Raw genomic sequence first — 26371 nt, 5'->3', positions numbered from 1 at the left:
TCCTGCCTTGTCGGTCAGGCTCGAGAAAAAAAACTTGCTGAAGAGCCTCGCGTCGTTCGTCTCTGTGGTCATCTGCTGCATAAGAATTCTGGAGTCCACCAGAGATAAATGAGAAAACTCTCAATTTTGATTGATAATATGATAAAAGATAGGTTCTGGAGCAGTTTAAGGTTGCTTATATATGGGAAAAGAAACCCTAGGGTGACTAACAATGAAACCCTAAAGCCCACGGGTAAAAACAAAACAAATCCAAAACAAACTAGAAAATCGAAAATTCTGAAAAATTGTAAATTGCAGTTTTGAGGCCCCTAAACGACCTCGAAAGCCAGAAAAAGCCCACACGTCGTAGCGTATGAATTTTGTTCCTGACGTCGTTCCCTTTCCGGAAAGCTATAGCAATCGCAATTCGGACACCGAATGCCAAAGTTGCAGCAAACCGGGTTTTCCTCATTTTCCACGATCGAGCTGTTCTTCAATTCTTATCGCTATTCGCTCTACATCCGAATAAATATGTTAAGCAAAACAAAATAAAAAAACTAGACCAAAATTAAAATAATTAAATAAATTAGAAGTCAATAAGAAACAATTTAATCACACAACCCATTGGTCATGGTGTCCATTGGTGAATAAATGTTCTCGAATTTGAGCAACGTACAAACAATCCGAATGAAAAAAAAAATTAACTTTAACAATAAAGTTTAATAAAGAAATTTTAATTTTAATTAAAAAAATTAATAAATTGACAGAAATGACCATAAATATTAGCAGATTTTAACGATGTCAGTGGTCAGAGTATCAAAATGTTAACAAAATTAAACTATGCAAATACAAAAATTTGATAATTGGGAATAAAAATGAAATAGTCTCATAATTCGGGATATTTTGTAATTAATCCTAACCAAAATAGAATTGAATTTCATTTGAAAGAGATGAGATTTTACCCCTAGATAGACTTGATACACCAAATCGTTGTAAGTGCCGGCACTGGATCCATCAGACTTTGCAAAAGGAATGAGCTCATAAGGAAGAGCATATGGTAACATTTCGACAGCAGCCTTGAAGACATCAATACTTTAACCCAGAAACATCTGTGCTATTACTGCTAAGATCTTTTTTGACAGTAACAAATTCAGTAAAACCATCCTTCATAGGAACTCCTATTCTCAACTTCTTGCCACTTGTAGGGATCTCCCATCCCTTTGGGACAGAGATTGCATCTCCAGGCCATATTATTGGTCCAAGATTGCACTTAGACGTTGAAAATACTCGCGAGTTTGCTGATGATCCCAATTTTCTCATTAGTCCATTTTTCGGTGTCCAAAATACAATTACTCTTTCTCCACCACCATTTAAATTAACTATCTTAAAAGTTGATGATTGAAATTGTCCATCAACAATGACATCTCCAGCAATGCCTTGAAATCTTGTGATTGACAAGTCTTTGCAAAGTTCTGGACCATTTTCAGAAACCTCAAAACTATCAAGATCTGTCGACCTGATCGACGAAGCATTTGTCTTTTGGAAGCCAAATAAGCTGGTAGTCCGCACTTGTTCAATGGCCATGGCTAGTGCAAAATCAGCATCATAAGCCCGAAGTCCAAAAACATCCAGTTCAGCATTAATGATGGTTGGATTGTCTAGTTGGAATTGCCGTTTCCACCGAAACTTGAATTCTTCAAGCTCCATGGTTTCTGGAACATAAGTTTTTATACCCAATACACCTTCCATGGACTTGATGACTGATGATTTTGTCCGCTGTAAAACATCCGTTATCGCAGTAGTTGCTAACCAAACATAGCCTTCACTCATCATTCCAAGTTCTTTTGCCTTTGCAAATAGCCTGGAGCATAGATCGGCTGTCATGTGGACAATGAAGACTCTGGTTTGCATTGTTTGTAACTTGTAAAGCTCTTCCATAATTTCACCATCTGTGGATAGGAGGAAATGACACTCCGATAGGGGACACGGACATCAACCTTGTCTAAGGCATCAGTTAAATATGGTATGATTCCTTCACCAAACTCAGTATCTATGTAGATGGGCACAACATGACTCCATCCAAAAGCTTTCACTATTGCACTAATGGCTTTCACTTGGGATGAGTCATTTTGAGTAAATCGGAAAAAGTAGGAGCTTCGCAACGATGTAAGAGAGGGGCTTGTCGCAGAAAATGATATAATTGGCACTTGAGCTTGGTCACCGAGGTTGATAACAAAGCTTGCCTGCCTTGATGTTACTGGCCCTAGGATTGCTTGCACTTGTGCATACTTTATCAGATCTAAAGCTGTTGCAATGAAAAACAGGAAAACACAATTCACTTGACAAATTCAGATTTGTTGAAGGATATTGACACTTAGTGTGCCTAGTCAAACTAGGATAAGTTCTATAGCTGTAATAGGAGAGGTTTCCTACTCCAAGTTAGATAAGGAATCATTGTACTCTTAGATTATGCACTTTGTAATCCCTATATATAGGGCTCCTATTCTCTATAATGAAATACACTTCTCTCATCAATCTCTCTCAATACCAATATACTTAAACACGTTATCAGCACGACTCTAACCACAAAAACAGAAAACCAAAACTCATTCACAAAGCAGCCCCTAGCCCGAGCTAGCCGAGCCTTCGCTGCAGCCCGAGCGCCCGTGTGCTTGCAACCTTGCACAGCAGCCCCTGCTGCCCCCTTCCTGCAGCCCTGCGTTCCAGCCTGCTGCCACCGAAGCATCCCTGCTGCGCAAACAAGCCAACGCACACCCACTGCATCTTTTTCCCGTTCCTGTGCACATCTGTCTTCTTGCAAGCCTCGAAACGTCTAGTTCGGAAGCTTAGATCGAAAAACTTTCTTCATCAAAGTTGTTCGTCTCTGTCTCTTCCATCTAACCTCCGATTTTCAGCCTTATCGGAGTCATATTGAGATCTGTACACCAATCGAGGTACAAGCTGTTCAGAACAGAATCTGCTCCGAATTTTCACCAAGTAAGTATTCAAGAGTAAGTTTTGAAGTTCCTATAATTCAAATATTTCTTCTTTTCTCGGGGACTTGAAAACCTCCCTTCTTCTACATCCCACCTTTCTTATAACGTGGGTTCGATTCTTGAAAAGCGGAATCGTGGGGATTCACGCAATTAACGAACTAAGAGCGTTCGTAAGACTTCGGACTAAGAGCGTCCGTAAGCATCGATTTAACGAACTAAGAGCGTTCGTATGCTACGGACTAAGAGCGTTCGTGAGCATCTATTTTGACCATTCAAACATCATTGTTTCGGTCTAATCCAATTATTCTTGGAAATCGATTTCTTGGTAGCATAGCTCGGAAATCTTATTTATATTAGTTTTCGTGGAAGCATTGACTCCGAAACTAACTTGTTCTTGTTTCATCTTTCAGGATGTCAAACATGAACAAACTCGATTTTGTTCCATTGGATTATGCAGGCAAAAGGTACTTAATTTGGGTCATTGATATCGAGATCCACCTTATTGCCCGTGATTTATTGCATACTATCCAAGAGCTTTGTCCTATAGAAACAGCTCCAGACCCTCAAACTGAGAAAGATAATTCCAAGGCACTTGCCTTCATGAAACGTCACATGGATAGTGACCTACAGTTTGAGTTCATAAATGAGGAAAGCGCCATAAAGCTTTGGCATGTGCTTCGCGAACGATATGGCAATGTTCGTGACTCCATACTTCTGAATACAGAAGCAGAATGGAAAGATCTTCGCTTCTCTAAATTTGACACTGTCATGCAATTTTATTCGGAAGCTCTCAGCATCAGAGTAATGATGCGTCTCTGTGGAAAGATGATCACAGAAGACCAGTTGATTGAGAAAACCCTCAATACCTTCCCCGTCTGTGCTATGAGGTCCTCTGACTTATTCCAGACTCATGTAAATGCAAGACGGATCACAAGTTTCCAACAGCTTATTGAAGCTATGGCCACTGCTGAAAGACATGGCAATGAACTTGTGCAAAGAAGATTTGATAGGCTTCAAGATAGCTATCAAGAGCATCGTTCTATGGCTAGAGAAAGTCGCCATCGACGTCATGATCCATACGATCGAAATGCTCAAGAAGGTAATCGCTCAAGGCGACAATCTCACGACCGTAGGAGGCGTGATTTTGAGGGAAATAGGGTTGGAAACCATGGAGCCAACGTTGGCCATGGGCACCACTTTCCAACGCCACCAGTCCTAAGGACTATGCATATTGCGCCAATGCGCCTCAATCAAGGGAGAATCCTCTTTATGGTGTCTATTTCTGATATGGAACGTCTGATCAATGGACCTGAATTTGCAATGTACCTACGGAGGTAGTCGCATCATGGTGATCAAGACTTCGAGTTCACAAAGACTTTAAATCTGGCGATGAAGACAAAATGCCGCAGATTTTTATTTATAGTCTTTTATTTTTCCAAGAATTATGTAATGGCTATTATGCCTTAAATCAATAAAATGACTTATTGTATTAACTCTTTCCCTCTAGGCGTACTCAAGAGTACTTGTGATGTCTAGGCAAGGTTTGATCTGAGAGAACGGTTTTAAAAGTGAGCAACGCTCCACCAAAATCTCGCCTTACCTTACCTGGTCACAACTAAATTGAAATTACCGAAAGGATTGAGTGACTACGGTTTGTCTACGGTTTGATTTTTATATTGGATTAGATTTTGGTCAAGAAACTTTGATGTAATCATTGGCTATTATTAATAAAGTATCGATTTATTTGATCTCATGTCATGGACATACTTCTCGAACTTTATTACTTACAAGATGTAAGAGCCAATGGTTTTCATGCGGAAACGCATTGTGAGAATGGACAAGAGTTCCTTTGCATCACCTCTAATGACTACGGAAATAACCGAGTATTAGAGAAACTTATGTGTCGCTCTAGTGGGTTGTATGCAACCACTATTCGAGTCATTGAATCCAACCATGTCATGAGAGATGATTTATGGGATTCCGACACATATAGGCTTTGGCACGACCGTTTGGGACACCCAGGTCGTGACATGATGATCCGTATATTAAAGACTTCACACGGACATCCCTTTTTCAGAACGAAAAGAAGTAAAACTCGGTTTTTGGACACCGAAGGAGCCCCTGCGCCTCACGGCGCCGTTCACCCCCAAATCCGACCATCCTTGGCCGGCGCCGCCTTCCCCCTGCGGCCTCAGGGTGGCATTGACGCCACCAAGGCTCCTTTGTCTCCAACTTTTACTTCTAAAGTCACTTGTGCCTTTGTGGCTCAACCAAAATCCTCATTGGTTGTTTATAAAGGCCATCATTCGTTCTGCAAAGCCTGCTCTTTAGCAAAGTTAGGATCGAGACCATCCTATGCAAAGGACACCAAAGAAAATATACCATTCTTGCAAAGAATCCAAGGTGATATTTGTGGACCTATTCAACCATCATGCGGACCATTTCGATATTTTATGGTATTGGTTGATGCATCGACACGCTGGTCACATGTCATGTTATTGTCCACAAGGAACGCTGCATTTGCTAAACTCCTAGCACAAATAATTAAGTTAAGGGCTCACCACCCTGATCATCCTATTAAGTCTATAAGATTAGACAATGCTGGAGAGTTTACATCAAAGGTTTTTGATGATTATTGCATGTCCATTGGGATTGATGTTGAACATCCTGTTCCTCATGTTCATACCCAAAATGGTCTCGCAGAAGCCACCATTAAACGACTACAAATGGTTGCTCGAGCATTAGTGATGCGCACCAATCTCCCTATTTCTGCTTGGGGCTATGCAATATTGCATGCAGCTGTGCTTATTCGTCTGAGGCCTACTGCCACTCAACCCTTTTCTGCGTCCCAGATGGTGACTGGGTATGAGACCAATGTCTCACACTTACGCATATTTGGGTGCGTAGTTTATGTGCCAATTGCGCCTCCACAGCGCACCAAAATGGGTCCTCAACGACGATTAGGCGTTTACGTTGGTTATGATTCTCCAACGATTATCCGCTACATAGAACCCTTGACAGGCGATCTCTTTACCGCAAGATTTGCGGATTGTCACTTCGATGAGACAGTCTTCCCGTCGTTAGGGGGAGATAAGAACATCAATGTTCAACAGGAACGACCGGAATTGTCGTGGTCTGTCCCCACTCTGTCTCATCTTGATCCCCGAACCGCACAGTCAGAAATTGAAGTGCGGAGAATTCTCGATCTTCAGAATGTAGCAGAATCGATGCCTGATGCGTTTTCTGATATCGCTAAAGTGACGAGATCACACATACCTGCTGCAAACGTGCCTGCAAGGATTGATGTCCCTAAAAGTAGAGGACATGACGCCAACTCAAGAATGCATGAGCATGGCGCCAACGTCCCATCTCTCAATGATGGTGACGTTATGGCTAGGCCCACGGCTCCTGCCAGGAAGCGCGGGAGGCCCATAGGTTCGATGGATTCTCGCCCAAGAAAGAAAGCGAGTTTGGCACAGAATAATCCATTAATCATCGATATAAATAATCCATCTCATGAGAATATTCCGGATTATGGTTATGTCCAAGAGACATCATTGGGGGACGCTCCAATGTCAGAACCAACTCCAGAGAATAGAGAGATCTCCATAAATTACACTAGTGTACATGAGATGATGGATAGAAATTCTATGGCGATTGATGATGCATTTGCATATCATATTGCGAAAGGGATTATAGAATATGATGATATCGAACCTCGCTCTGTTGAAGAATGTCAACGAAGAGCAGATTGGCCTAAATGGAAAGATGCGATCCAGGTTGAATTGGATTCACTAACAAAGAGACAGGTATTTGGGCCTGTAACGCAGACACCCCCAAGTATAAAGCCTGTTGGCCATAAATGGGTCTTTGTTAGAAAGCGTAATGAGAAAAATGAGGTGGTAAGATATAAAGCCCGCCTTGTGGCGCAAGGTTTCTCACAACGCCCTGGAATCGACTACGAGGAGACATATTCTCCCGTAATGGACGTTATAACGTTCCGCTACCTTGTCAGTTTGGTAGTTTCCGAAAAACTTGACATGCAGCTTATGGATGTGGTTACAGCATATCTCTATGGGGATCTAGATTCAGAGATATATATGAAGGTTCCAGACGGACTTCAATTACCCAAATCAAGTGGCTCTAAACCACGGAGCGCGTTTTCAATAAGATTAAAACGCTCACTATATGGATTAAAACAATCTGGACGGATGTGGTATAACCGTCTAAGTGACTACTTGATTGGGAAGGGATATATTAACAATGAAATATGCCCATGCGTGTTCATTAAAAGAACAAGTTCCGGATTTGCAATCATAGCAGTTTATGTCGATGACATGAACCTAATTGGAACTCTAGATGAGTTGAAGGAAACTGCTAAATACTTGAAATCCGAATTTGAGATGAAAGATCTTGGGAAGACACGGTTTTGTCTCGGTTTAGAACTCGAGCACCGTAGTGATGGGATTTTGATCCATCAGTCTGCATATACTCAGAAAATTCTAAGGCGCTTTAATGAAGATAAAGCAAAGCCTGTGAGTACTCCCATGATCGGTCGTAGTCTTGAGCCCGGAAAAGATCCGTTTCGTCCAAAGGATGAGGACGAAGAAGCATTAGAGGCCGAAGTGCCCTATTTAAGTGCAATAGGCGCATTATTGTACTTAGCTCAGTGCACAAGACCGGATATCTCATTCGCAGTGAACTTGTTAGCTCGACATAGCTCTGCGCCAACACGCCGCCATTGGATTGGTGAAAAGACAATCTTTCGATACCCAGGAGGTACGATTGATATGGGCCTATTTTATCCCTACAGAGAGAAAAGGAATGACGGAAGAATGGGATCGGACCCCATTAGGCATGAAGCCGCCGTCCACCACAACATAGTGGCCGGCCATGTTGCTGCCAACGCCGCCACCACCATCAAGGGTGGCCGGCCTCACCCTATCCCCCCTCCATCAAAACAACAATGATGTCTTGATGGGTTTTGCTGATGCAGGGTACCTCTCTGACCCTCACAAAGGTCGCTCCCAAACGGGTTATGTCTTTACCATGGGAAGCATCGCGATATCTTGGAGGTCTACAAAACAGACCCTTGTTGCTACTTCCTCGAATCATGCAGAGATTATTGCTCTACATGAAGCCGTACGTGAATGTATATGGCTAAGGTCTATAATTAGACACATTCAAGGAAGTTGTGGTTTGAAGTCTACCACAGATGAACCTACATGCATTTATGAGGATAATGCAGCTTGTATTGAACAAATGAAGTTAGGTTTCATCAAGGGCGACAACACCAAGCATATATCGCCTAAGTTCTTTTATAATCAGCAACAACAATCACTTCTAAAGATTGAAGTGAATCAAATCCGATCAGAGGATAATGTAGCGGACTTATTCACTAAGTCGTTACCTAAATCCACCTTCGAGAAACATGTGAAGAGTATCGGATTAAGAAGGTTATCCGAACTCCCATGATTGTAGCAATCAGGGGGAGATTTCGACATCAGGGGGAGTTACTCAGTCTCGAAGGATCAAGGACGTGTTGCACTCTTTTCTCCTCCTCGAGTTCATTTTTATCACACAGGGTTTTTCACTTGAGCAAGGTTTTTAACGAGGCAACGGATGAAGCGTCACCACCAAGTTTGAGCGGCACAAGGGGGAGTGTTGAAGGATATTGACACTTAGTGTGCCTAGTCAAACTAGGATAAGTTCTATAGCTGTAATAGGAGAGGTTTCCTACTCCAAGTTAGATAAGGAATCATTGTACTCTTAGATTATGCACTTTGTAATCCCTATATATAGGGCTCCTATTCTCTATAATGAAATACACTTCTCTCATCAATCTCTCTCAATACCAATATACTTAAACAAGATTAACATTTTGCTCATATATATATGCTTCCTAATATCTGTATGAAAATGAAATGTATAAAGCATATGATAATTAGGAACATGGGAGTGATGGGCCAATCAGAACATAGATCAAAATTTCATTTGAATCATAGTATAGCAAATCATATTGATATAGTCTTTCAACAAATACACATTCCCAAATGTGACCAAGACTGCTGTGTTTTCACGTGAAACCATTGCAACTATGTATCAAAGATATCAGTTGAATTTGAATCATCGCATAGCATATTATTTGCCGAAGAAACGTGTCATTTAAACATACACGGGAGCTAGTATTTTAAACCTTCATGATCCTGGACAGTATATACATACAGACATAACTAAACTGACAAGATTTTTTAGTATGCACTATGGAGTAAAAAGCTCTACCAACGAGCAAGAAATTAACCAAAATTATTTAAACAGTAATTCAATTTTGTATGTAGAGGAAAATTCATTTAGGCTGTGTTTCAAGAAGAATAAAATGCACCTATCATTCAAAATCATGACAGCATGCAGATGCTTACTAACCAGAACAATTGTAACGAATTATATAGAAAATTCCAATGATAGGGAGGAGAACCTGCAGCAGCTACGCCAACAACATTTTCCTTGGAGTTCCGAATGTTCAAGACCAGCCTAGTCTTGTAGTGAGCATGAGAAGCGTAGAAATCTGAGAGGGCAATTTTGATGCAGCTCAACCAAATCTTTCCATATTGTCTATTAAGGTTAAGAACAACACCCACAATATTAACTGGGATACTGGCCTTGTTTTGTGCAATGGCCAAGCAAATCCATGAAGAAAGGAACAAGAAAATGACAGAAAGAACAAGGTTGGTGGAGTTCTTTCTGATCATATTTGAAAATGTTGTACTCAGTCCAATCAAATTACCGAAGATATATATGGAGATGGAGATGTGCAGAAGAATAAGTGACGTATTTGGTCAATCTCCATCTCATTAGATACGCAGCCTTTGGAATAATCAAAGACAGAAATGGCATACAACTATTATGCTTGGTTAAGTGTGATCAGAGGCATATAAAACAATTTGAAGTAAACAAAACTGAAAGTGTTCGACTTTGTGGTACTCATACGCAGCATATTATATAAGCATGTATCAGCATGATTTGTGGTCAATTCTATCTTAGAGCAGACACAGTGGCATTTTTATAACTAACTAAACTAATGAAAAATATACTTTAAAAGAATTCCAATTTTAAGGTCCAGACACTTTGTAAGACTTGGTCATCGGACCAGCTGTACGTGCAAAACTAAGAGAAACATAAAGACATAAATAGTCTATGGAACTATACGAAGGTCAACTGCGATTTCAGTCGAGTAAATCGAAAATATGCTGTCTTTTCAGTTTATTATGCTCATTCATTTTTTTTTTAAATTTATAGAAAGCACCTTATACCTTTCAAAACAACTAGAAGGCTCCGACCAAACATACAAAAATAAAAAAATAATAATAAAATAAAATAAGGTGGGTAACAAGCAGGTTACTTGCAACTCATGAATAGACGTTTTTAAAAGAGAGTTTCAAGTGGTTTCTTTCTTTTATTGGCCAAGGAGGGACTTGAATTTCATATTAAATTGTGAGTTGAAAATAATATGATTTTGTCACTTTAGTGATATATGTTACCCTTATGAGGTAAGGTTGTCGAGTTTTGAAAAAGAGTCATTGTGGGATCGTTTTAATGGAGTTGAAAGGATGATTTCTGCTTTATTTAAATTGTTTTGATTTTATTATTGATTTCGGTTTTATTTGAATGGTTTGATTTTAATGTAATGTCCTGAACTAAGTTATATGTAGGGATTACTGCCTTTTGAATTGTTTGTTTTAATATAATTTCATGAACTAAACTCTATGCAGGGATTACTATCATTTCTATTTGGATTGTGTGCTTCTCGGTGATCTCTTGAACTAATTTTCTATGCAGGGATTACCGGTTTTCATTTAGAATGATTTGATTTGTCATGGTAGTGACCTGTGTGTTCCTTAAAAAGAAAAGGATTCTGATGTTGGAATTAATTATTGTAGGATTTATTGTCCTTGAGTCGGAAGTGTGTTTTTGGTGTTATTTAAGTTTACTCACACGAGCTTGCAAAAGCTTACCGGGTTTGTCGTTTCAACCGGGTGCACTATTCCACGGTGTAGGGGTAATTGTGCAGGTTAGAATATCGAGCGATAGTCGCCGAAGCTGAGGTGTACGTTCGGTAGCGTGGACGTCGAAGGGTACTTTGGTTTTAGTCTTTCGCTGTGTAGTGAGTGTGGTGGGTGCGTTTACTTATTGAATTGTTATTCAGTTTAATTTGTAAACTCTCGGTAATATAATGTGTGACTCTAAAGAACGAGTCAGTATTGACATTGTGAGCTCAGTTTGTTTAGTTGCTTAATTTAAATGAAATTTTTTCTAGGTGTTTGCTTGTGCTTGTTAAGTTATCGTGTTTAGGATTTCAATTTCTGTATTCAAAATTCGGGGCGGGACACCTGCGACCAAAAATAAGTTTACTATTTGTATTGGGGTACAGCTTCGCCCAAGGTTGATGATAGGAGCATAAAATGCGACGAATTTATAGTTTAATCCTTTACACTTTTGCTTAGTTATTTCGTTAAAAAGATCAAACTAACTTTGTTATTTTCTTAGGAGGTTTGTGGATCAACCATGGAAAAATAGGAGCTCAATTGTGGCAAGTTAAGGCTCAGATGTATAATACTGATGCAAAAGATGAAGGACAACCATTTATGTGGTCAGAAACAAGAAGGGAAGCTTGTGGAAAACTTCGTGCAAAACAGTTGCTGAGAAGCAAAATATGAAAACTGGAATCTGCCTTATTTTCTTCTATATTTGGACCCCATTTTGAAGATATTTTGAGTGCACCATGGCAGCAATTCTTGACTACATGTGAAAACCAGATATTTCACTACAATAAAGCCAAATCAAGTGATCATAATAGTCAAGGATCAAGTCAGAAACGTTGCACAAAGTAGGCATCCTGATCAGCTTTCCACCTTCAGTCTTATCTATGAAGCATATTGGAGCTGTCTTTTGGAGACTTTCTTGGAAAGTCTTTTGGAAGGATATTGTTTGGACGTCAATAAATGATATCATAGGGCATTATAGGCCTAAGAAACGTTCAGAAAGATAGCTACAAGGTCGGTGTACAAGCCCATAAAATTGACCAGAAGATAAGGAAAATCTGGAAATTTCTGACAGACCTTATCTTGAAGGCTTTTCAAGGCTGCTTTTGGGCAGCAAGTTGAGGGGATTTTTAGAAGATCTTTATACACTCTTAAAGATCAACATCAAGGCTGTTATCTTGTTAAAAATCACATTCAAAGCTGAAATGAAACCGAGTTAAAAGAAGGGCTAAAAAGGCAATCCTAAGTGAGGCAGATAAGGAAGTCACCTTCCTTATCTCTTGGCAGATTGTTTTGAGGCTTCTTGGGGATCCTTTGCTGAGTTATACACGTTTTATATGAGCTGTTAGCATGTTTTATATCAGCTGTAAAGGATCTACAAGTCAAAGAATTCAGCCTAAGAAGAGAAAATCAAATAGAACAAGTAAACAAGCTTGGCCTAATTGCAAGAGTGCCCTTGAAACTTGCAACTCCTACATAAAGGGGCCTCCTTCCATGTTTTATAAATAGAGTGACCAACCACATACAGACCATATCACATAAAAAAGAACCAGAGACACACCAAAGAAGAAGAAGAAGAAGAAGAAGCAAGACTGCAAAATCACACCAGAGACGATCGATCACTGTTTCTCAAAGATCGATCATTGATCGTATTTTTCCCAATTTCTGATTTTTGTTGTCTTCCTTTCTCATGAACTCCTTTGTGTTTTTGATTCCAATTATGTGTAACTAAATTTCCAGTAGCTAGGGAGCTGTTGAAGCCCCTAGACATGATCCATAACATGCTTTGATTTTCGGTTTGTTTTCAATTAATAAAGTTGAGGTTTTGTTTACCAATTTCTCATTGATGAATTCTATGTTTGTATGCTTTGGAGGACTACTTAGTATGCATGCTAGGGTTCTAATACTTTGATGGTTTGATGCCTGGATCAATAGTTGGATTCCTCAAATTATCTAGAGAAGTAATTGGTAGTTTTCACTAGCAAGTAAACAAAATCCTAGGTTTAGCAAGGCTCTAAGTTATTTGGGATGCCTAGTGATTGCTCAAACTCTTTTCAAACTTAATGATCTCTGCATGTTTAATCTAATAAACGTACCTTTAGGTTGCATTGCTTGGGAATAGTCTAGGTGTAGAGCACTTCCTGCCTAGCGTACAAGGTAAGAAAGAGTAATAGGTTGTGTTCAAGCGTACCGAGCCAATCTGAGTATCTTCAACTAAGTTAATTGGTGATAAATTGGACAAAGTGTGTTGTGTGTTATTGTTGGGGGTGGATACTTCCTTCCTAGCTAGTTTCATTATCTTGATCTCAACCAACTTCAAATCTGCTTCAATTTCATTTTTCTTTCTGTTCTCTGTTTTTCTGTATTTTATTTCCATAGCAAATCAACTCCAAAATTCACCAAATTTTGTGTGCTAGACTCTTTACGTGTCTAGTATATCTCTGTAAATTTTCGTATTTTTCTGGGTTGTTTTAGTTAGGTTTTTAGTTTGTTTTTCTACTGCGGTTCAGTAGGAGCTGCAGTCACGTTTTTGTGACTTTTGTTGAAGCCTTTAGTTTATCTTAATCCTCTGCGGGAGACCCTTATTTCCCTATATTACAATCGACATATTTGCAGGAGAATAAGGAAAATCAATAGCTTTAAAAAGAGCTATCAATTTTTGGCGCCGTTGCCGGGGATTACTTTTATTCTAATTGCTTCTACTAGTTTGTCTAATTTGATTTTTGTGTTAGTTTCTTACTTAGTTTTTCTTTGTTTGTGTTTTCAGGTGTATGCTTACTCGTAGCACTGCACAAGGCAATCTTACCCCCTTGGATTCAGAAATAGAACGCACTTACAAGTCGAATAGAAAGCAAACGAAGGACACTAGTTTGCCAATTGACGACACAACGGCGGGTTCTACTTCCTCACAAGGGGAGGAGCACGGGAAAACTCCACCAAACTCACCTGCACGTTCAATTCACGAGGACGAAGAGGAACCCCCAATCCTCACCATGGTTGAACCAAAGCCATTGAAGGATGCTTTTGTTCCTACAGCTTCGGAGTCCCCCTCATGCATAGCTTACACACCACCGGGCAATCAGGCCTTCTCCATTCCTGTGCAGCTCCTTAACTCGTTGCCTAAGTACTCGGGCACGCCATCTGAGGATCCTAATGTTCACATTAGAGAATTCTTGGATATTTGCAAGCTGCAAACCATTCAGAACATCCAACCAGAAGGACTCAGGTTACTTCTATTTCCCTTTTCTTTAAAAGATGATGCAAAACGTTGGTTATACTCGTTACCTGCAGGTATCATCACAACTTGGGATGAAATGGTGAAGAAGTTTTTGAAACAATACTTCCCCGCTCAATTGACCAAACGATTAAGGAGGGAGATTCAGAACTTCACTCAAAAGGATGGAGATACACTATATGAAGCATGGGAGGAATTTCAAGAGTTGCAGAGGAAGTGTCCCCATCACAACTTCAGTCTGAATGACCTTGTCCAATTTTTCTATGATGGATTGGACATAACTAATAGGGGCAGCGTTGATTCTGCATGTGGAGGTACTTTCATGAATAAAACAGGTCAAGAAGCATATAATCTGATTGATGATTTGGCCGACAACAATAGACAATTCTACACAAGAGATAAACGTATAAGAGGACGTGGAGTGTATGAAGTTGATTCAAGGAACCAAATGGTGGCAGTGGAAAGAAAACTCGACATGCTAATGAATGCCTTGGGCAATGGCATTAAGGCAACACCTCAGGTATGTTCTATTTGTTCCTATTCTGATCATACTACTGATAAATGTCCTTTGTCTTCTTTGTCTGAAGAACAGGTGAATTATATGGGGCAACAAAGGCCTAAATACGACCCTTACTCGAACACGTACAATCCGGGATGGAAGGATCACCCTAACTTCTGTTGGAGCGGCAATGACAACGTGGTTCGACCCACCCAAGGTGTCTACAATGGACCACCTGGATTCCAACAAGGGGCTAGGCAGCAAATCTATCAACAAGCTCCCCCTCAACAAACCTCAAGCAAGTCTTTGGAAGAACTAGTCAAGGAGATGACCATAAACACCAATGTCTTCATCCAAGAAACAAGATCTCAACTCAAGGAGCATGGTCAATCTATCAAGAACTTGGAAAGGCAGGTTGGGCAACTTGCAACAGACATGCACACTAGACTTCCTGGCACCCTCCCTAGCACAACAATTCAAAATCCTAAGGATGGACGTATGGCTGAGCTCAATGCAATCACTTTAAGGAGTGGTACACAATTGGAAAAAGCTTCTGCGCATCAAAGGGCACCCATGAAAGGTCAAGAAAAAAAGGAGGAGCAAAGAAATATGGAGGAAGAGAAAATCAATCATTTTGGGGCTGATCAGAATGTTCATGCTTTTTCTCCTCCAAAGGTAAAAGATCCTACTCCTCCTAAGTTGGTTACTTCATGTATTCCTTTTCCTCACAGGTTCATGAGCTCTAAGAAAGATCAAGAAGAGAAGGATGTCTTGGAAACTTTCCGTAAAGTCCAAGTTAACATTCCTCTCTTGGATGCTATAAACCAAATACCACGATACGCCAAATTTCTCAAGGAGCTTTGTACCAATAAAAGGAAGTACAAGGAGAAGGAAACCATTGCTTTAAGTGAAGAAGTGTCCGCTGTGCTCCTAAGAAAGTTACCTCCAAAATTGAAGGACGCCGGGAGGTTTACAATCCCTTGCACAATTGGGGATAAAAGGTTCGGTAAGGCTTTATTAGACTTGGGTGCTTCAATTAATCTAATGCCTTTTTCTGTTTATGAGTCTTTGAACCTAGGTGAACTCAAGCCTACACCAATAACTATCCAATTAGCGGATCGCTCAATAGTTCTTCCTAAGGGACTTGTGGAGGATATGCTCGTCCAAGTTAATCATTTGATATTTCCCGCGGATTTCTTTGTACTTGACATGGAGCCCGAGCCTGTGCCTTATGACCTACCTCTTATTCTTGGCCGGCCATTCTTAAGAACCGCTCGCACAAAGATAGATGTCTTCGAAGGAACCTTAACAATGGAATTCGATGGAGATGTTATAAGCTTCAATATCTTTGAAGCTATGAGGTACCCTTGTGACGTTCATTCCTGTTTTTCTATTGATACTCTTGAATTTTTAGTGCAGGACACCTTTGATGCAAGTGTGGGGGAAGACCCACTCAAGAAAACATTGGAAATCGGTTTAAACTCCCAGCAGCAATCGACCGTAGGGAATGCAGCGATCGATTATTTGCCGTCTGCCATAAAAGTTGCTGCTTCATCTTCCATGGTTTTCAACGAAGAATTGCGGGAATTAGCTGCTATCCTTGATGCTCCACCCTATATCCCAGCTAAGTTTAGTTCTAAATTCATTCACCTTCCACTAACTGATGAAAAACTTGTTCCTTCTATTGTTCAGGCACCCAAATTAGAACTCAAACCATTGCCCGAACACTTAAAGTATGTTTTCTTGGGAGAGAATGAGACATTACCCGTCATCATTGCAGCCAACCTTTCTGTGATTGAGGAAGAAAAATTGGTGAGAGTTCTAAGGGAACACAAGTCAGCAATTGCATGGAGTATAGTGGATATAAAAGGAATAAGCCCTTCCATGTGTATGCACCGAATTCTCTTAGAAGAAGGCACCAAACCATCAAGAGAGGCTCAAAGACGTCTCAACCCACCTATGATGGAGGTAGTAAAGAAGGAGGTCCTTAAACTCCTTGATGTGGGCATCATTTATCCCATCTCTGATAGCCAATGGGTGAGTCCAGTCCAAGTTGTACCTAAACGTTCTGGCATCACAGTTGTGAAGAACGAAGACAATGAGTTGATTCCTACCCGAGTTCAAACCGGTTGGAGAGTTTGCATTGATTACCGCAAACTCAACACTACTACACGTAAGGACCATTTTCCTTTACCTTTTATTGATCAAATGTTGGAAAGACTTGCAGGTCATGCATATTATTGTTTCTTGGATGGATACTCCGGTTACAATCAAATTGCCATTCATCCGGAAGATCAGGAAAAGACAACTTTCACATGTCCTTTTGGGACATTCGCTTACCGGAGGATGCCTTTTGGCCTATGCAATGCCCCTGCAACATTCCAAAGGTGCATGATGAGCATATTTTCTGATATGGTTGAAAAGATCATCGAGGTCTTCATGGACGATTTTTCTCTCCACGGTGACTCTTTTAATTCTTGTCTATTTAATCTATCTTTAGTTCTTAAAAGATGTCAAAAAACTAACCTTGTTTTAAACTGGGAAAAATGTCATTTTATGGTACAACAAGGTATAGTTTTGGGTCATATTATATCTGCTAAAGGGATAGAAGTAGACAAAGCAAAGATAGATCTTGTACGTTCTTTACCACCTCCCACATCTGTGAAGGAGGTGCGGTCTTTTCTTGGCCATGCAGGTTTCTATCGACGCTTCATCAAGGATCATTCAAAGATCACAAGACCTTTATGTCGACTACTTCAAAAAGATGTACCTTTTGTCTTCGATAAGGAGTGCATGGAGGCATTTGAAAAGCTAAAGAAGATGTTGACCGAGGCCCCTATTATCACGCCACCAGATTGGAATCTTCCTTTTGAGCTCATGTGTGATGCATCTGATTATGCCGTAGGAGCTGTTTTTGGGCAAAGGGTTGAAAAGATCCCTCATGTTATTTACTATGAGTCAAGGACACTGAACGATGCCCAGCTCAACTACTCCACCACAGAAAAAGAATTATTAGCTGTTGTTTTTGCTTTAGAAAAATTTCGTTCATATCTTTTGGGCACTAAAGTTATTGTTTTCTCTGATCATGCAGCCCTTAGGTACCTACTTACAAAGAAGGAAGCAAAGCCTCGATTAATTAGATGGATTCTCCTCCTTCAAGAGTTCGACTTGGAGATCAAAGACAAGAAAGGATGTGAGAATGTGGTGGCTGATCATTTGAGTAGACTTGTGCATAGTTCAAAGGAGGAAGAAGATGCACTACCTTTGAAGGAAACCTTCCCGGATGAGCAATTGTTTGAAGTACAAGAATTGGGATCAGAAGGAAAAATGAACGATCGTACTTTGGAACCATGGTTCGCAGACATCGTAAATTACAAGGCCACCAAGCTAATTCCAGACAAATTCACTCGAGCTCAAAAGGATAAGTTGATTAAAACCGCAAGGCAATACGTTTGGGATGAGCCATATTTATGGAAGTTTTGTGCCGATCAATTGGTAAGAAGGTGTGTCCATGAATCTGAATTTCATTCTATACTAACCTTTTGCCATACTTATGCTTGTGGAGGACACTTTGGAGTGAAAAGAACTGCCTTGAAAGTCCTTGAATGTGGATTCTATTGGCCTACACTATTCAAGGATGCTTATCTCTTTTGCAAGACATGTGATAAATGTCAACGTACAGGTAACTTGGGTCCAAGGGATCAAATGCCTCAAACTCCAATTATAAGTGTTGAAATATTCGATATTTGGGGCATTGATTTCATGGGTCCATTCCCTTCTTCATATGGTTTTCTTTACATTCTACTTGCAGTTGATTATGTGTCTAAATGGGTGGAGGCAAAAGCCACCCGGACTAACGATGCTAAAGTGGTTTCAGATTTCCTTAAAGCTAACATCTTTTCTAGGTTTGGGACCCCACGAGCCATAATCAGCGATGGAGGATCGCATTTTTGCAACAGGACCTTTGAAGCTCTTCTTCGGAAGTACAATATTACCCACAAAGTGTCTACACCATATCATCCTCAAACAAGTGGGCAAGCGGAAGTGTCCAATCGTGAAATCAAGCAAATCTTGGAGAAGACCGTGGCACCAAATAGGAAGGATTGGAGCTTGAGATTAGATGACGCCTTATGGGCTTATAGGACTGCCTTCAAAACTCCCATTGGCATGTCACCCTTCCGAATTGTCTATGGCAAGCCATGCCACTTACCCGTGGAGTTGGAACATCGAGCATGGTGGGCAATAAAGAAATTTAACATGGACTTGGACGTTGCCGGCTTGCATAGAAAACTTCAATTGAATGAGCTTGAGGAAATCCGCAATGAAGCTTATGAGAGTGCTAAGATATACAAGGAGAAGACCAAGGCATTTCATGACAAGATGATAATGAGGAAGACTTTTGTTGTTGGACAAAAAGTCCTTCTTTTCCATTCCCGCCTTAAATTATTTCCTGGTAAGCTTCGTTCACGTTGGATTGGTCCATTTTTTGTTACTAATGTATTCCATCATGGTGCAGTGGAAATTCAAAGTGAAAAGACCGGAATGAAATTCAAAGTCAATGGCCATCGACTCAAACTTTACTATGAGTCCTTTGTGGAGCAAGAAATGGAGGATGTACCCCTCCATGAACCCCCTCCCATTAAGTAAAATTCTTGGTACAAGTCTAGGCTGAAAGACTTTAAACATTAAGCGCTGCATGGGAGGCAACCCATTTCAAACGGTAGCTGTGGAGGAGCCATCAACGCAGATTTGCTCTCTTAAACTCTATCTCCTCTATTACTATTTTCTGATTGTATCTATGTTATTTGCATTTTTAGTTTTTGTTTTTAGGTTTTCTTGAGTTAATCATTCCTTTCACATGATAATTGTTCATTACATGCTCTAACTTGTTTAACATTGAGGACAATGTATGATTTAAGTGTGGGGGGAAGGATTAATGCTTGTAGTTAGTTTTTGTCATTATAAAAAGAAAAAACAAAATAAAAAATCGGAAAAATCAGAAAATTTAAAAATCTTTTTGTTTGTTTGTTTGTTTATTATTAGAGTCAAAATGAATTTTGGGTAAATATCTTCTTCATCGTAGGCGCATCCAATGGGATGTGATGTCTAAGGTCTAGTTTGGATATGAGAAGTGCTGACAAAGGGTCTCGTCCCCTGTCAATCCAGTGAGCTGAGCTCCGCCAAAATCGTTCCTCTCTTCACCTGGTCATGTTCCAAAGGAGTTACCGAAAGGAGAAGATGAATATCCCTAAGTCCAAAATGTTTTTTTTCTTGTATGTTGCGTCACTTTATGTGTTGTTCTTGTTTTTGTTTTGTTTTGAGTCTTAGGATGCTCCTAACGTCGAGGATGAACATGTCTCTGAATTCATGGCTGAAGGTTTTCACAATTGAAATAGGACTTAATTGAATTCTGTGGTTAATCGACATTGTGATACTTGTATGAAAATTTGAGATAGGATTGTAACTTGGTTCATAAAGCATGCTAGGATAAATTCAGAATTTAAATGGTTGTATTTGCAAGACCTCATCATTCTTTGAAAATCCAAGGATCATGTGCCATAGATCTTAATGGACTAGAGAATACTAGAACTCGACTTTTGTGACTGTCAAAACTTGTATGCCATAAATTGCCCTGATCTTGGATAGGATAGAAGGCATTAGGGTAACTACCATAGCCAAACAAGCATGTGTCCCCAATAGTGCCCGTCGTGGGACTCCTTAGAATGAACCCCTTTGAGCCTACGTTGAAAACCTTTGTTTCATCACCCTCACTACCCTACCATGAGCTTAGTACAGGATATCTCTACCCTTGTGCTAGGGACTTAGTAGAGCATGACATAATGTTTAGGGGTGACGATGAAAGACAAGTGTGGGGTGGGGAAAACCCAAGAAGAAAAAGAAAAAAAAAAAAAAAAAAGGAAAGAAAGAAAAATGTCAAAAAGAGAAGAAAAATTAAAAAGAAAACTCTTGGGAAGTTGTTGAAGTGTGGTTTTGGACTTTCAAATTTGTAGAAGGCTCAAAGTTGAAAATTAGGCCTTTGTCCATTCTCATGTTGGTTAGAGTGAAAGTTGGGTCCAAAACAATGATAATTGACCCATAAAAATGGTGACATAAGGTGGTCCATATATGCTCTGCTAGGTCCTTAGGATTTTTGTATCCTTAATCTTCATTTCGAAAACCCTAGCTGAGCCCCATTACAACCCGTTTCAAGTCCTTACTTGATCCTTGAGATGGGCAGCCTTTGGTTAGTGGAGTCAGTTACAAAGTCGAGCTTATGGTTTAGGTCCATTTGTGCACTTAATCATTTCTTGAGGTCTTTAAAATTCTTCACAAAATGCTTTTATTGATGAAATATACAAGCTGTTTGTTGCCTTACTATTTGTTCTCTTGCATATACTTGAGTGTGAAGCTTTTAAGCATAGCCGTTTCTGAGAGAAAAATTGAGAGTATGCCTTGTGAGTTTGGATTGGACTTGTTCGAATCACGCTATCATTCACTATATAACTTAAGTTCTCCATATCTTACTTAGTCATATGAGTGTCACATGTTTATTAACCTTGGAATTATCTATGTGATTAAGTGTTTAACGTGAAAGCCATGAGTTTGATATCTCTGAGACAACAGTTCGGAGCAGTAGAGTCATTTACTTGCTTTTTGTCAAGTCTTTGTTCAGTCTTGTTAGTTTTGATTTTGCTAAGGGACTAGCAAAAGCTAAGTGTGAGGGAATTTGATAGGAGCATAAAATGCGACGAATTTATAGTTTAATCCTTTACACTTTTGCTTAGTTATTTCGTTAAAAAGATCAAACTAACTTTGTTATTTTCTTAGGAGGTTTGTGGATCAACCATGGAAAAATAGGAGCTCAATTGTGGCAAGTTAAGGCTCAGATGTATAATACTGATGCAAAAGATGAAGGACAACCATTTATGTGGTCAGAAACAAGAAGGGAAGCTTGTGGAAAACTTCGTGCAAAACAGTTGCTGAGAAGCAAAATATGAAAACTGGAATCTGCCTTATTTTCTTCTATATTTGGACCCCATTTTGAAGATATTTTGAGTGCACCATGGCAGCAATTCTTGACTACATGTGAAAACCAGATATTTCACTACAATAAAGCCAAATCAAGTGATCATAATAGTCAAGGATCAAGTCAGAAACGTTGCACAAAGTAGGCATCCTGATCAGCTTTCCACCTTCAGTCTTATCTATGAAGCATATTGGAGCTGTCTTTTGGAGACTTTCTTGGAAAGTCTTTTGGAAGGATATTGTTTGGACGTCAATAAATGATATCATAGGGCATTATAGGCCTAAGAAACGTTCAGAAAGATAGCTACAAGGTCGGTGTACAAGCCCATAAAATTGACCAGAAGATAAGGAAAATCTGGAAATTTCTGACAGACCTTATCTTGAAGGCTTTTCAAGGCTGCTTTTGGGCAGCAAGTTGAGGGGATTTTTAGAAGATCTTTATACACTCTTAAAGATCAACATCAAGGCTGTTATCTTGTTAAAAATCACATTCAAAGCTGAAATGAAACCGAGTTAAAAGAAGGGCTAAAAAGGCAATCCTAAGTGAGGCAGATAAGGAAGTCACCTTCCTTATCTCTTGGCAGATTGTTTTGAGGCTTCTTGGGGATCCTTTGCTGAGTTATACACGTTTTATATGAGCTGTTAGCATGTTTTATATCAGCTGTAAAGGATCTACAAGTCAAAGAATTCAGCCTAAGAAGAGAAAATCAAATAGAACAAGTAAACAAGCTTGGCCTAATTGCAAGAGTGCCCTTGAAACTTGCAACTCCTACATAAAGGGGCCTCCTTCCATGTTTTATAAATAGAGTGACCAACCACATACAGACCATATCACATAAAAAAGAACCAGAGACACACCAAAGAAGAAGAAGAAGAAGAAGAAGCAAGACTGCAAAATCACACCAGAGACGATCGATCACTGTTTCTCAAAGATCGATCATTGATCGTATTTTTCCCAATTTCTGATTTTTGTTGTCTTCCTTTCTCATGAACTCCTTTGTGTTTTTGATTCCAATTATGTGTAACTAAATTTCCAGTAGCTAGGGAGCTGTTGAAGCCCCTAGACATGATCCATAACATGCTTTGATTTTCGGTTTGTTTTCAATTAATAAAGTTGAGGTTTTGTTTACCAATTTCTCATTGATGAATTCTATGTTTGTATGCTTTGGAGGACTACTTAGTATGCATGCTAGGGTTCTAATACTTTGATGGTTTGATGCCTGGATCAATAGTTGGATTCCTCAAATTATCTAGAGAAGTAATTGGTAGTTTTCACTAGCAAGTAAACAAAATCCTAGGTTTAGCAAGGCTCTAAGTTATTTGGGATGCCTAGTGATTGCTCAAACTCTTTTCAAACTTAATGATCTCTGCATGTTTAATCTAATAAACGTACCTTTAGGTTGCATTGCTTGGGAATAGTCTAGGTGTAGAGCACTTCCTGCCTAGCGTACAAGGTAAGAAAGAGTAATAGGTTGTGTTCAAGCGTACCGAGCCAATCTGAGTATCTTCAACTAAGTTAATTGGTGATAAATTGGACAAAGTGTGTTGTGTGTTATTGTTGGGGGTGGATACTTCCTTCCTAGCTAGTTTCATTATCTTGATCTCAACCAACTTCAAATCTGCTTCAATTTCATTTTTCTTTCTGTTCTCTGTTTTTCTGTATTTTATTTCCATAGCAAATCAACTCCAAAATTCACCAAATTTTGTGTGCTAGACTCTTTACGTGTCTAGTATATCTCTGTAAATTTTCGTATTTTTCTGGGTTGTTTTAGTTAGGTTTTTAGTTTGTTTTTCTACTGCGGTTCAGTAGGAGCTGCAGTCACGTTTTTGTGACTTTTGTTGAAGCCTTTAGTTTATCTTAATCCTCTGCGGGAGACCCTTATTTCCCTATATTACAATCGACATATTTGCAGGAGAATAAGGAAAATCAATAGCTTTAAAAAGAGCTATCAGTTGATAAGGAAAACGAGTCATTGTGCAACTACGGATGCAAAATCAATTAGAATCTATCATTCAATAATCCTTCTATAGCAACGAACCGTCAAGCCTGCAAGGTATAAATAAGAAAGCTCAAGAGCAGAAAACGACACAACAACTTATCTCTTCAGATACCAAAGCTTCGATCTCCGGTGCAAACCTCAACCGTGGTTGAACCAGAGAAGTTGAGGACCGCCTTAACACCCAAAGTATCTCTGCTTAGCCTACAACGCTAAGTATCGATACCTGTGACCCTAGAGATCACACCACAAGGCCTTATTCGTAAGGCAAAAAGAAGAAATTGATCCAGATGCGTAGAGATCTTCTGGATCCATCAGATTGGGTCGAACATCTTTGAAGATCAATAGGATTTAGTTTGCCTTAGGAGCGTAGAGAGCTTCTACGACATTGATCAAGGTGCCATTACATATAAGGAATTGGGCCATTTCACGTCCTTGAACTAAATTTGATGGTTCTGCCCTTGTAGTCACAGAGGAATGCATAGGCAACATCTCCAAGAATAGTTGTCTACGGTGGAGAATCGTGTGTAAAATCGCACTATCCGCGATACAATGAAATTCTCCAGAGTTCATTCATTGAATAAAGAGCTCAGAATTAATATGGAGTCAATATGAAAGAACTCAAAGTTTTATTCATAAATCCAATGGTTAAATCAAAGTTTCTAACCATGCAAATCTAATCCAAACTAGCTAATACAAACAATGGTCGTCACTTAACTTTTTTCGGTAGCTCCATATTAGACATGACCAGGGAAGAAAGAAGAGATGTCGATGGAGCAAGGCTCTCTTAAATACCACTAATTTCAACTTGAAGATCCTAGAAGGAGCCTAGAGGGGGGTGAATAGGCTCACAACCAATTTTTTTGTTCAAAAACTTTTTTAGGGATTGCAATTGGATGATCAATCTTGAGTACTGATATTGAACAGAATGTATGTAAAATCAAACAAGCCAACTAAAGCAGTAAAGAACACATGTTTTGTTGATGCAGTAAAACCCTATCGAGGGAAAACATATGCATGGCCTTTAAATCTTGAAAGACCAAAACCAAATCACTAATGAAAAAACAGATTACAAGTTTACAGCACAGGAATTGCACTGACTGCGGCAATCCTTCGTAGACTGACTCACTAGGCTGTGTGTAATTATTCCTTGCTAAATATTTATACAAGTGATACACTTAGAAATCTCAGCTATGAAACGAGCTATGAACGTAGCAAGTTCTTCTTGGAGATTTCACATTTGAAGCTTGCAGAACCCAAATGACCTCATGGGATGCAAGAGATGAATATGTATGAATGAATGGTTTGTGTTTTTCAAATTGTTTTTAACATGGAACAAGATACTTTGAAAAACAGAAAACCAAAGATAATAACTCTTGAACAACAAAGAGATTGAAAACCAAAACTATTTTCAATACAAGAGAAGGAACAAAGTTTCCATATATATAGAGGAGGAAGAAAATCAGTTCACACAAGAGCTCCTTAAACTCAACTGGAGTAGGTAAAGCCATACCCTTAATTTCAGATTGCAAAGGTAAACCCATACCCTTAATTTCAAATTGCAAAGATAAATCCATACCCCTTGTTCACAGAAAACACAAGATTTGATTAAATCTGCAGATTACCAATTTGACACACTACCTATTGTAATAGAACAAAAAGGAAGCAGTTGAAAAACCCATAACTTTACAGCAAATCAAAGACCATCATACTTTTGTGAAATCTATGCAATGATGCATGAGCTTACCTGAGCCATGAGGAGATTTCTTCTTCAAAGATGGCCTTCGACAAGATACCAAGATAGTAGAATACAAAGGAGAAGAAGACTAAACAAAATGGGCTTCAAACTTGGGCTTCAAACTCTTGGGCTTAATGGGTAGAGTTTTGTTTAACATAAAGAATGCCAATATAAATTTTATACTAACAATCTCCCCCTTTAATTGGCATTCCTAAACAAAACACTACTTTGCAACTTAAGACTAATCTAACACTTAGACAGCAACCAGAAAACAAGCCTGAAATAATTGCACAAGAAATACAAAGTGAAGCATGGGCAAAGCATGGGCAATTTGAGACACAAGATAAACAATGAAACCAAGCATTTGAGTTTACATGAATAGCATTAGCAATAAGGAACCACTAAAAGCTCCCTGGAACTACTCCCTCTTTTTGTCGGGGAATGACAAGGGGAAAAAGTTATCAACTAAAACAGACAACACCATTCAAGACCACAAAGTCAGCAGAAAAATGCAAATGGTCAACCATGCTTGGATAACATTTGTTGAACTAACAACCTTCAATTTTGAAGTAAATAAGGAGAGCCAAATTTGTCAATGAACACTCCCCCTCAATATATGCAGCTGATTATTATAAATTCAAAAATGCAAGCAAGTAAGAATATGAGACATAGTCAATCCTACAATGATCTTGACAAGCTAGGGAAAGATCCACAGAGGATAGCAGACCACATTGAAATCCCTCCAGATCCAACAAAGAAACTCAAGATAATTTAACAACTTCGTTTGAAAACACAACTCAAAGATGACTTTTTAGCTTTTCAAGATTCATGAGATTTTTGAGAAACTTGAGCTAAACCATCT

General features: G+C 39.3%; 1 protein-coding gene, 1 non-coding gene and 1 pseudogene across 2 annotated transcripts; 1 reads left to right on the top strand and 2 right to left on the bottom strand.

Annotated features, from left to right (window-relative positions):
* Positions 1 to 9724, bottom strand: part of LOC133737432 (glutamate receptor 2.2-like) — a 65802-nt pseudogene extending 56078 nt beyond the window's left edge.
* Positions 9725 to 10517: 793 nt separating this feature from the next.
* LOC133737431 (uncharacterized) lies at positions 10518 to 19730 on the top strand. Its single transcript, XM_062164982.1, has 2 exons — positions 10518 to 10522; positions 13782 to 19730. Exons 1-2 carry the CDS (start codon positions 10518 to 10520, stop codon positions 19393 to 19395), a joined length of 5619 nt encoding a protein of 1872 aa, XP_062020966.1. The 3' UTR covers positions 19396 to 19730.
* Positions 14377 to 14483, bottom strand: LOC133741640 (small nucleolar RNA R71). Its single transcript, XR_009862073.1, has one exon. It is a non-coding gene; the product is annotated as a small nucleolar RNA R71 (small nucleolar RNA).
* Positions 19731 to 26371: the final 6641 nt, after the last annotated feature.

This window comes from Rosa rugosa, chromosome 3, assembly GCF_958449725.1.
Source record: "Rosa rugosa chromosome 3, drRosRugo1.1, whole genome shotgun sequence".
In the NCBI taxonomy this organism is placed as follows: Eukaryota; Viridiplantae; Streptophyta; class Magnoliopsida; order Rosales; family Rosaceae; genus Rosa; species Rosa rugosa.
Note: the sequence above shows the minus strand (reverse complement) of the source record. Positions and strands in the feature narration are given on the sequence as shown.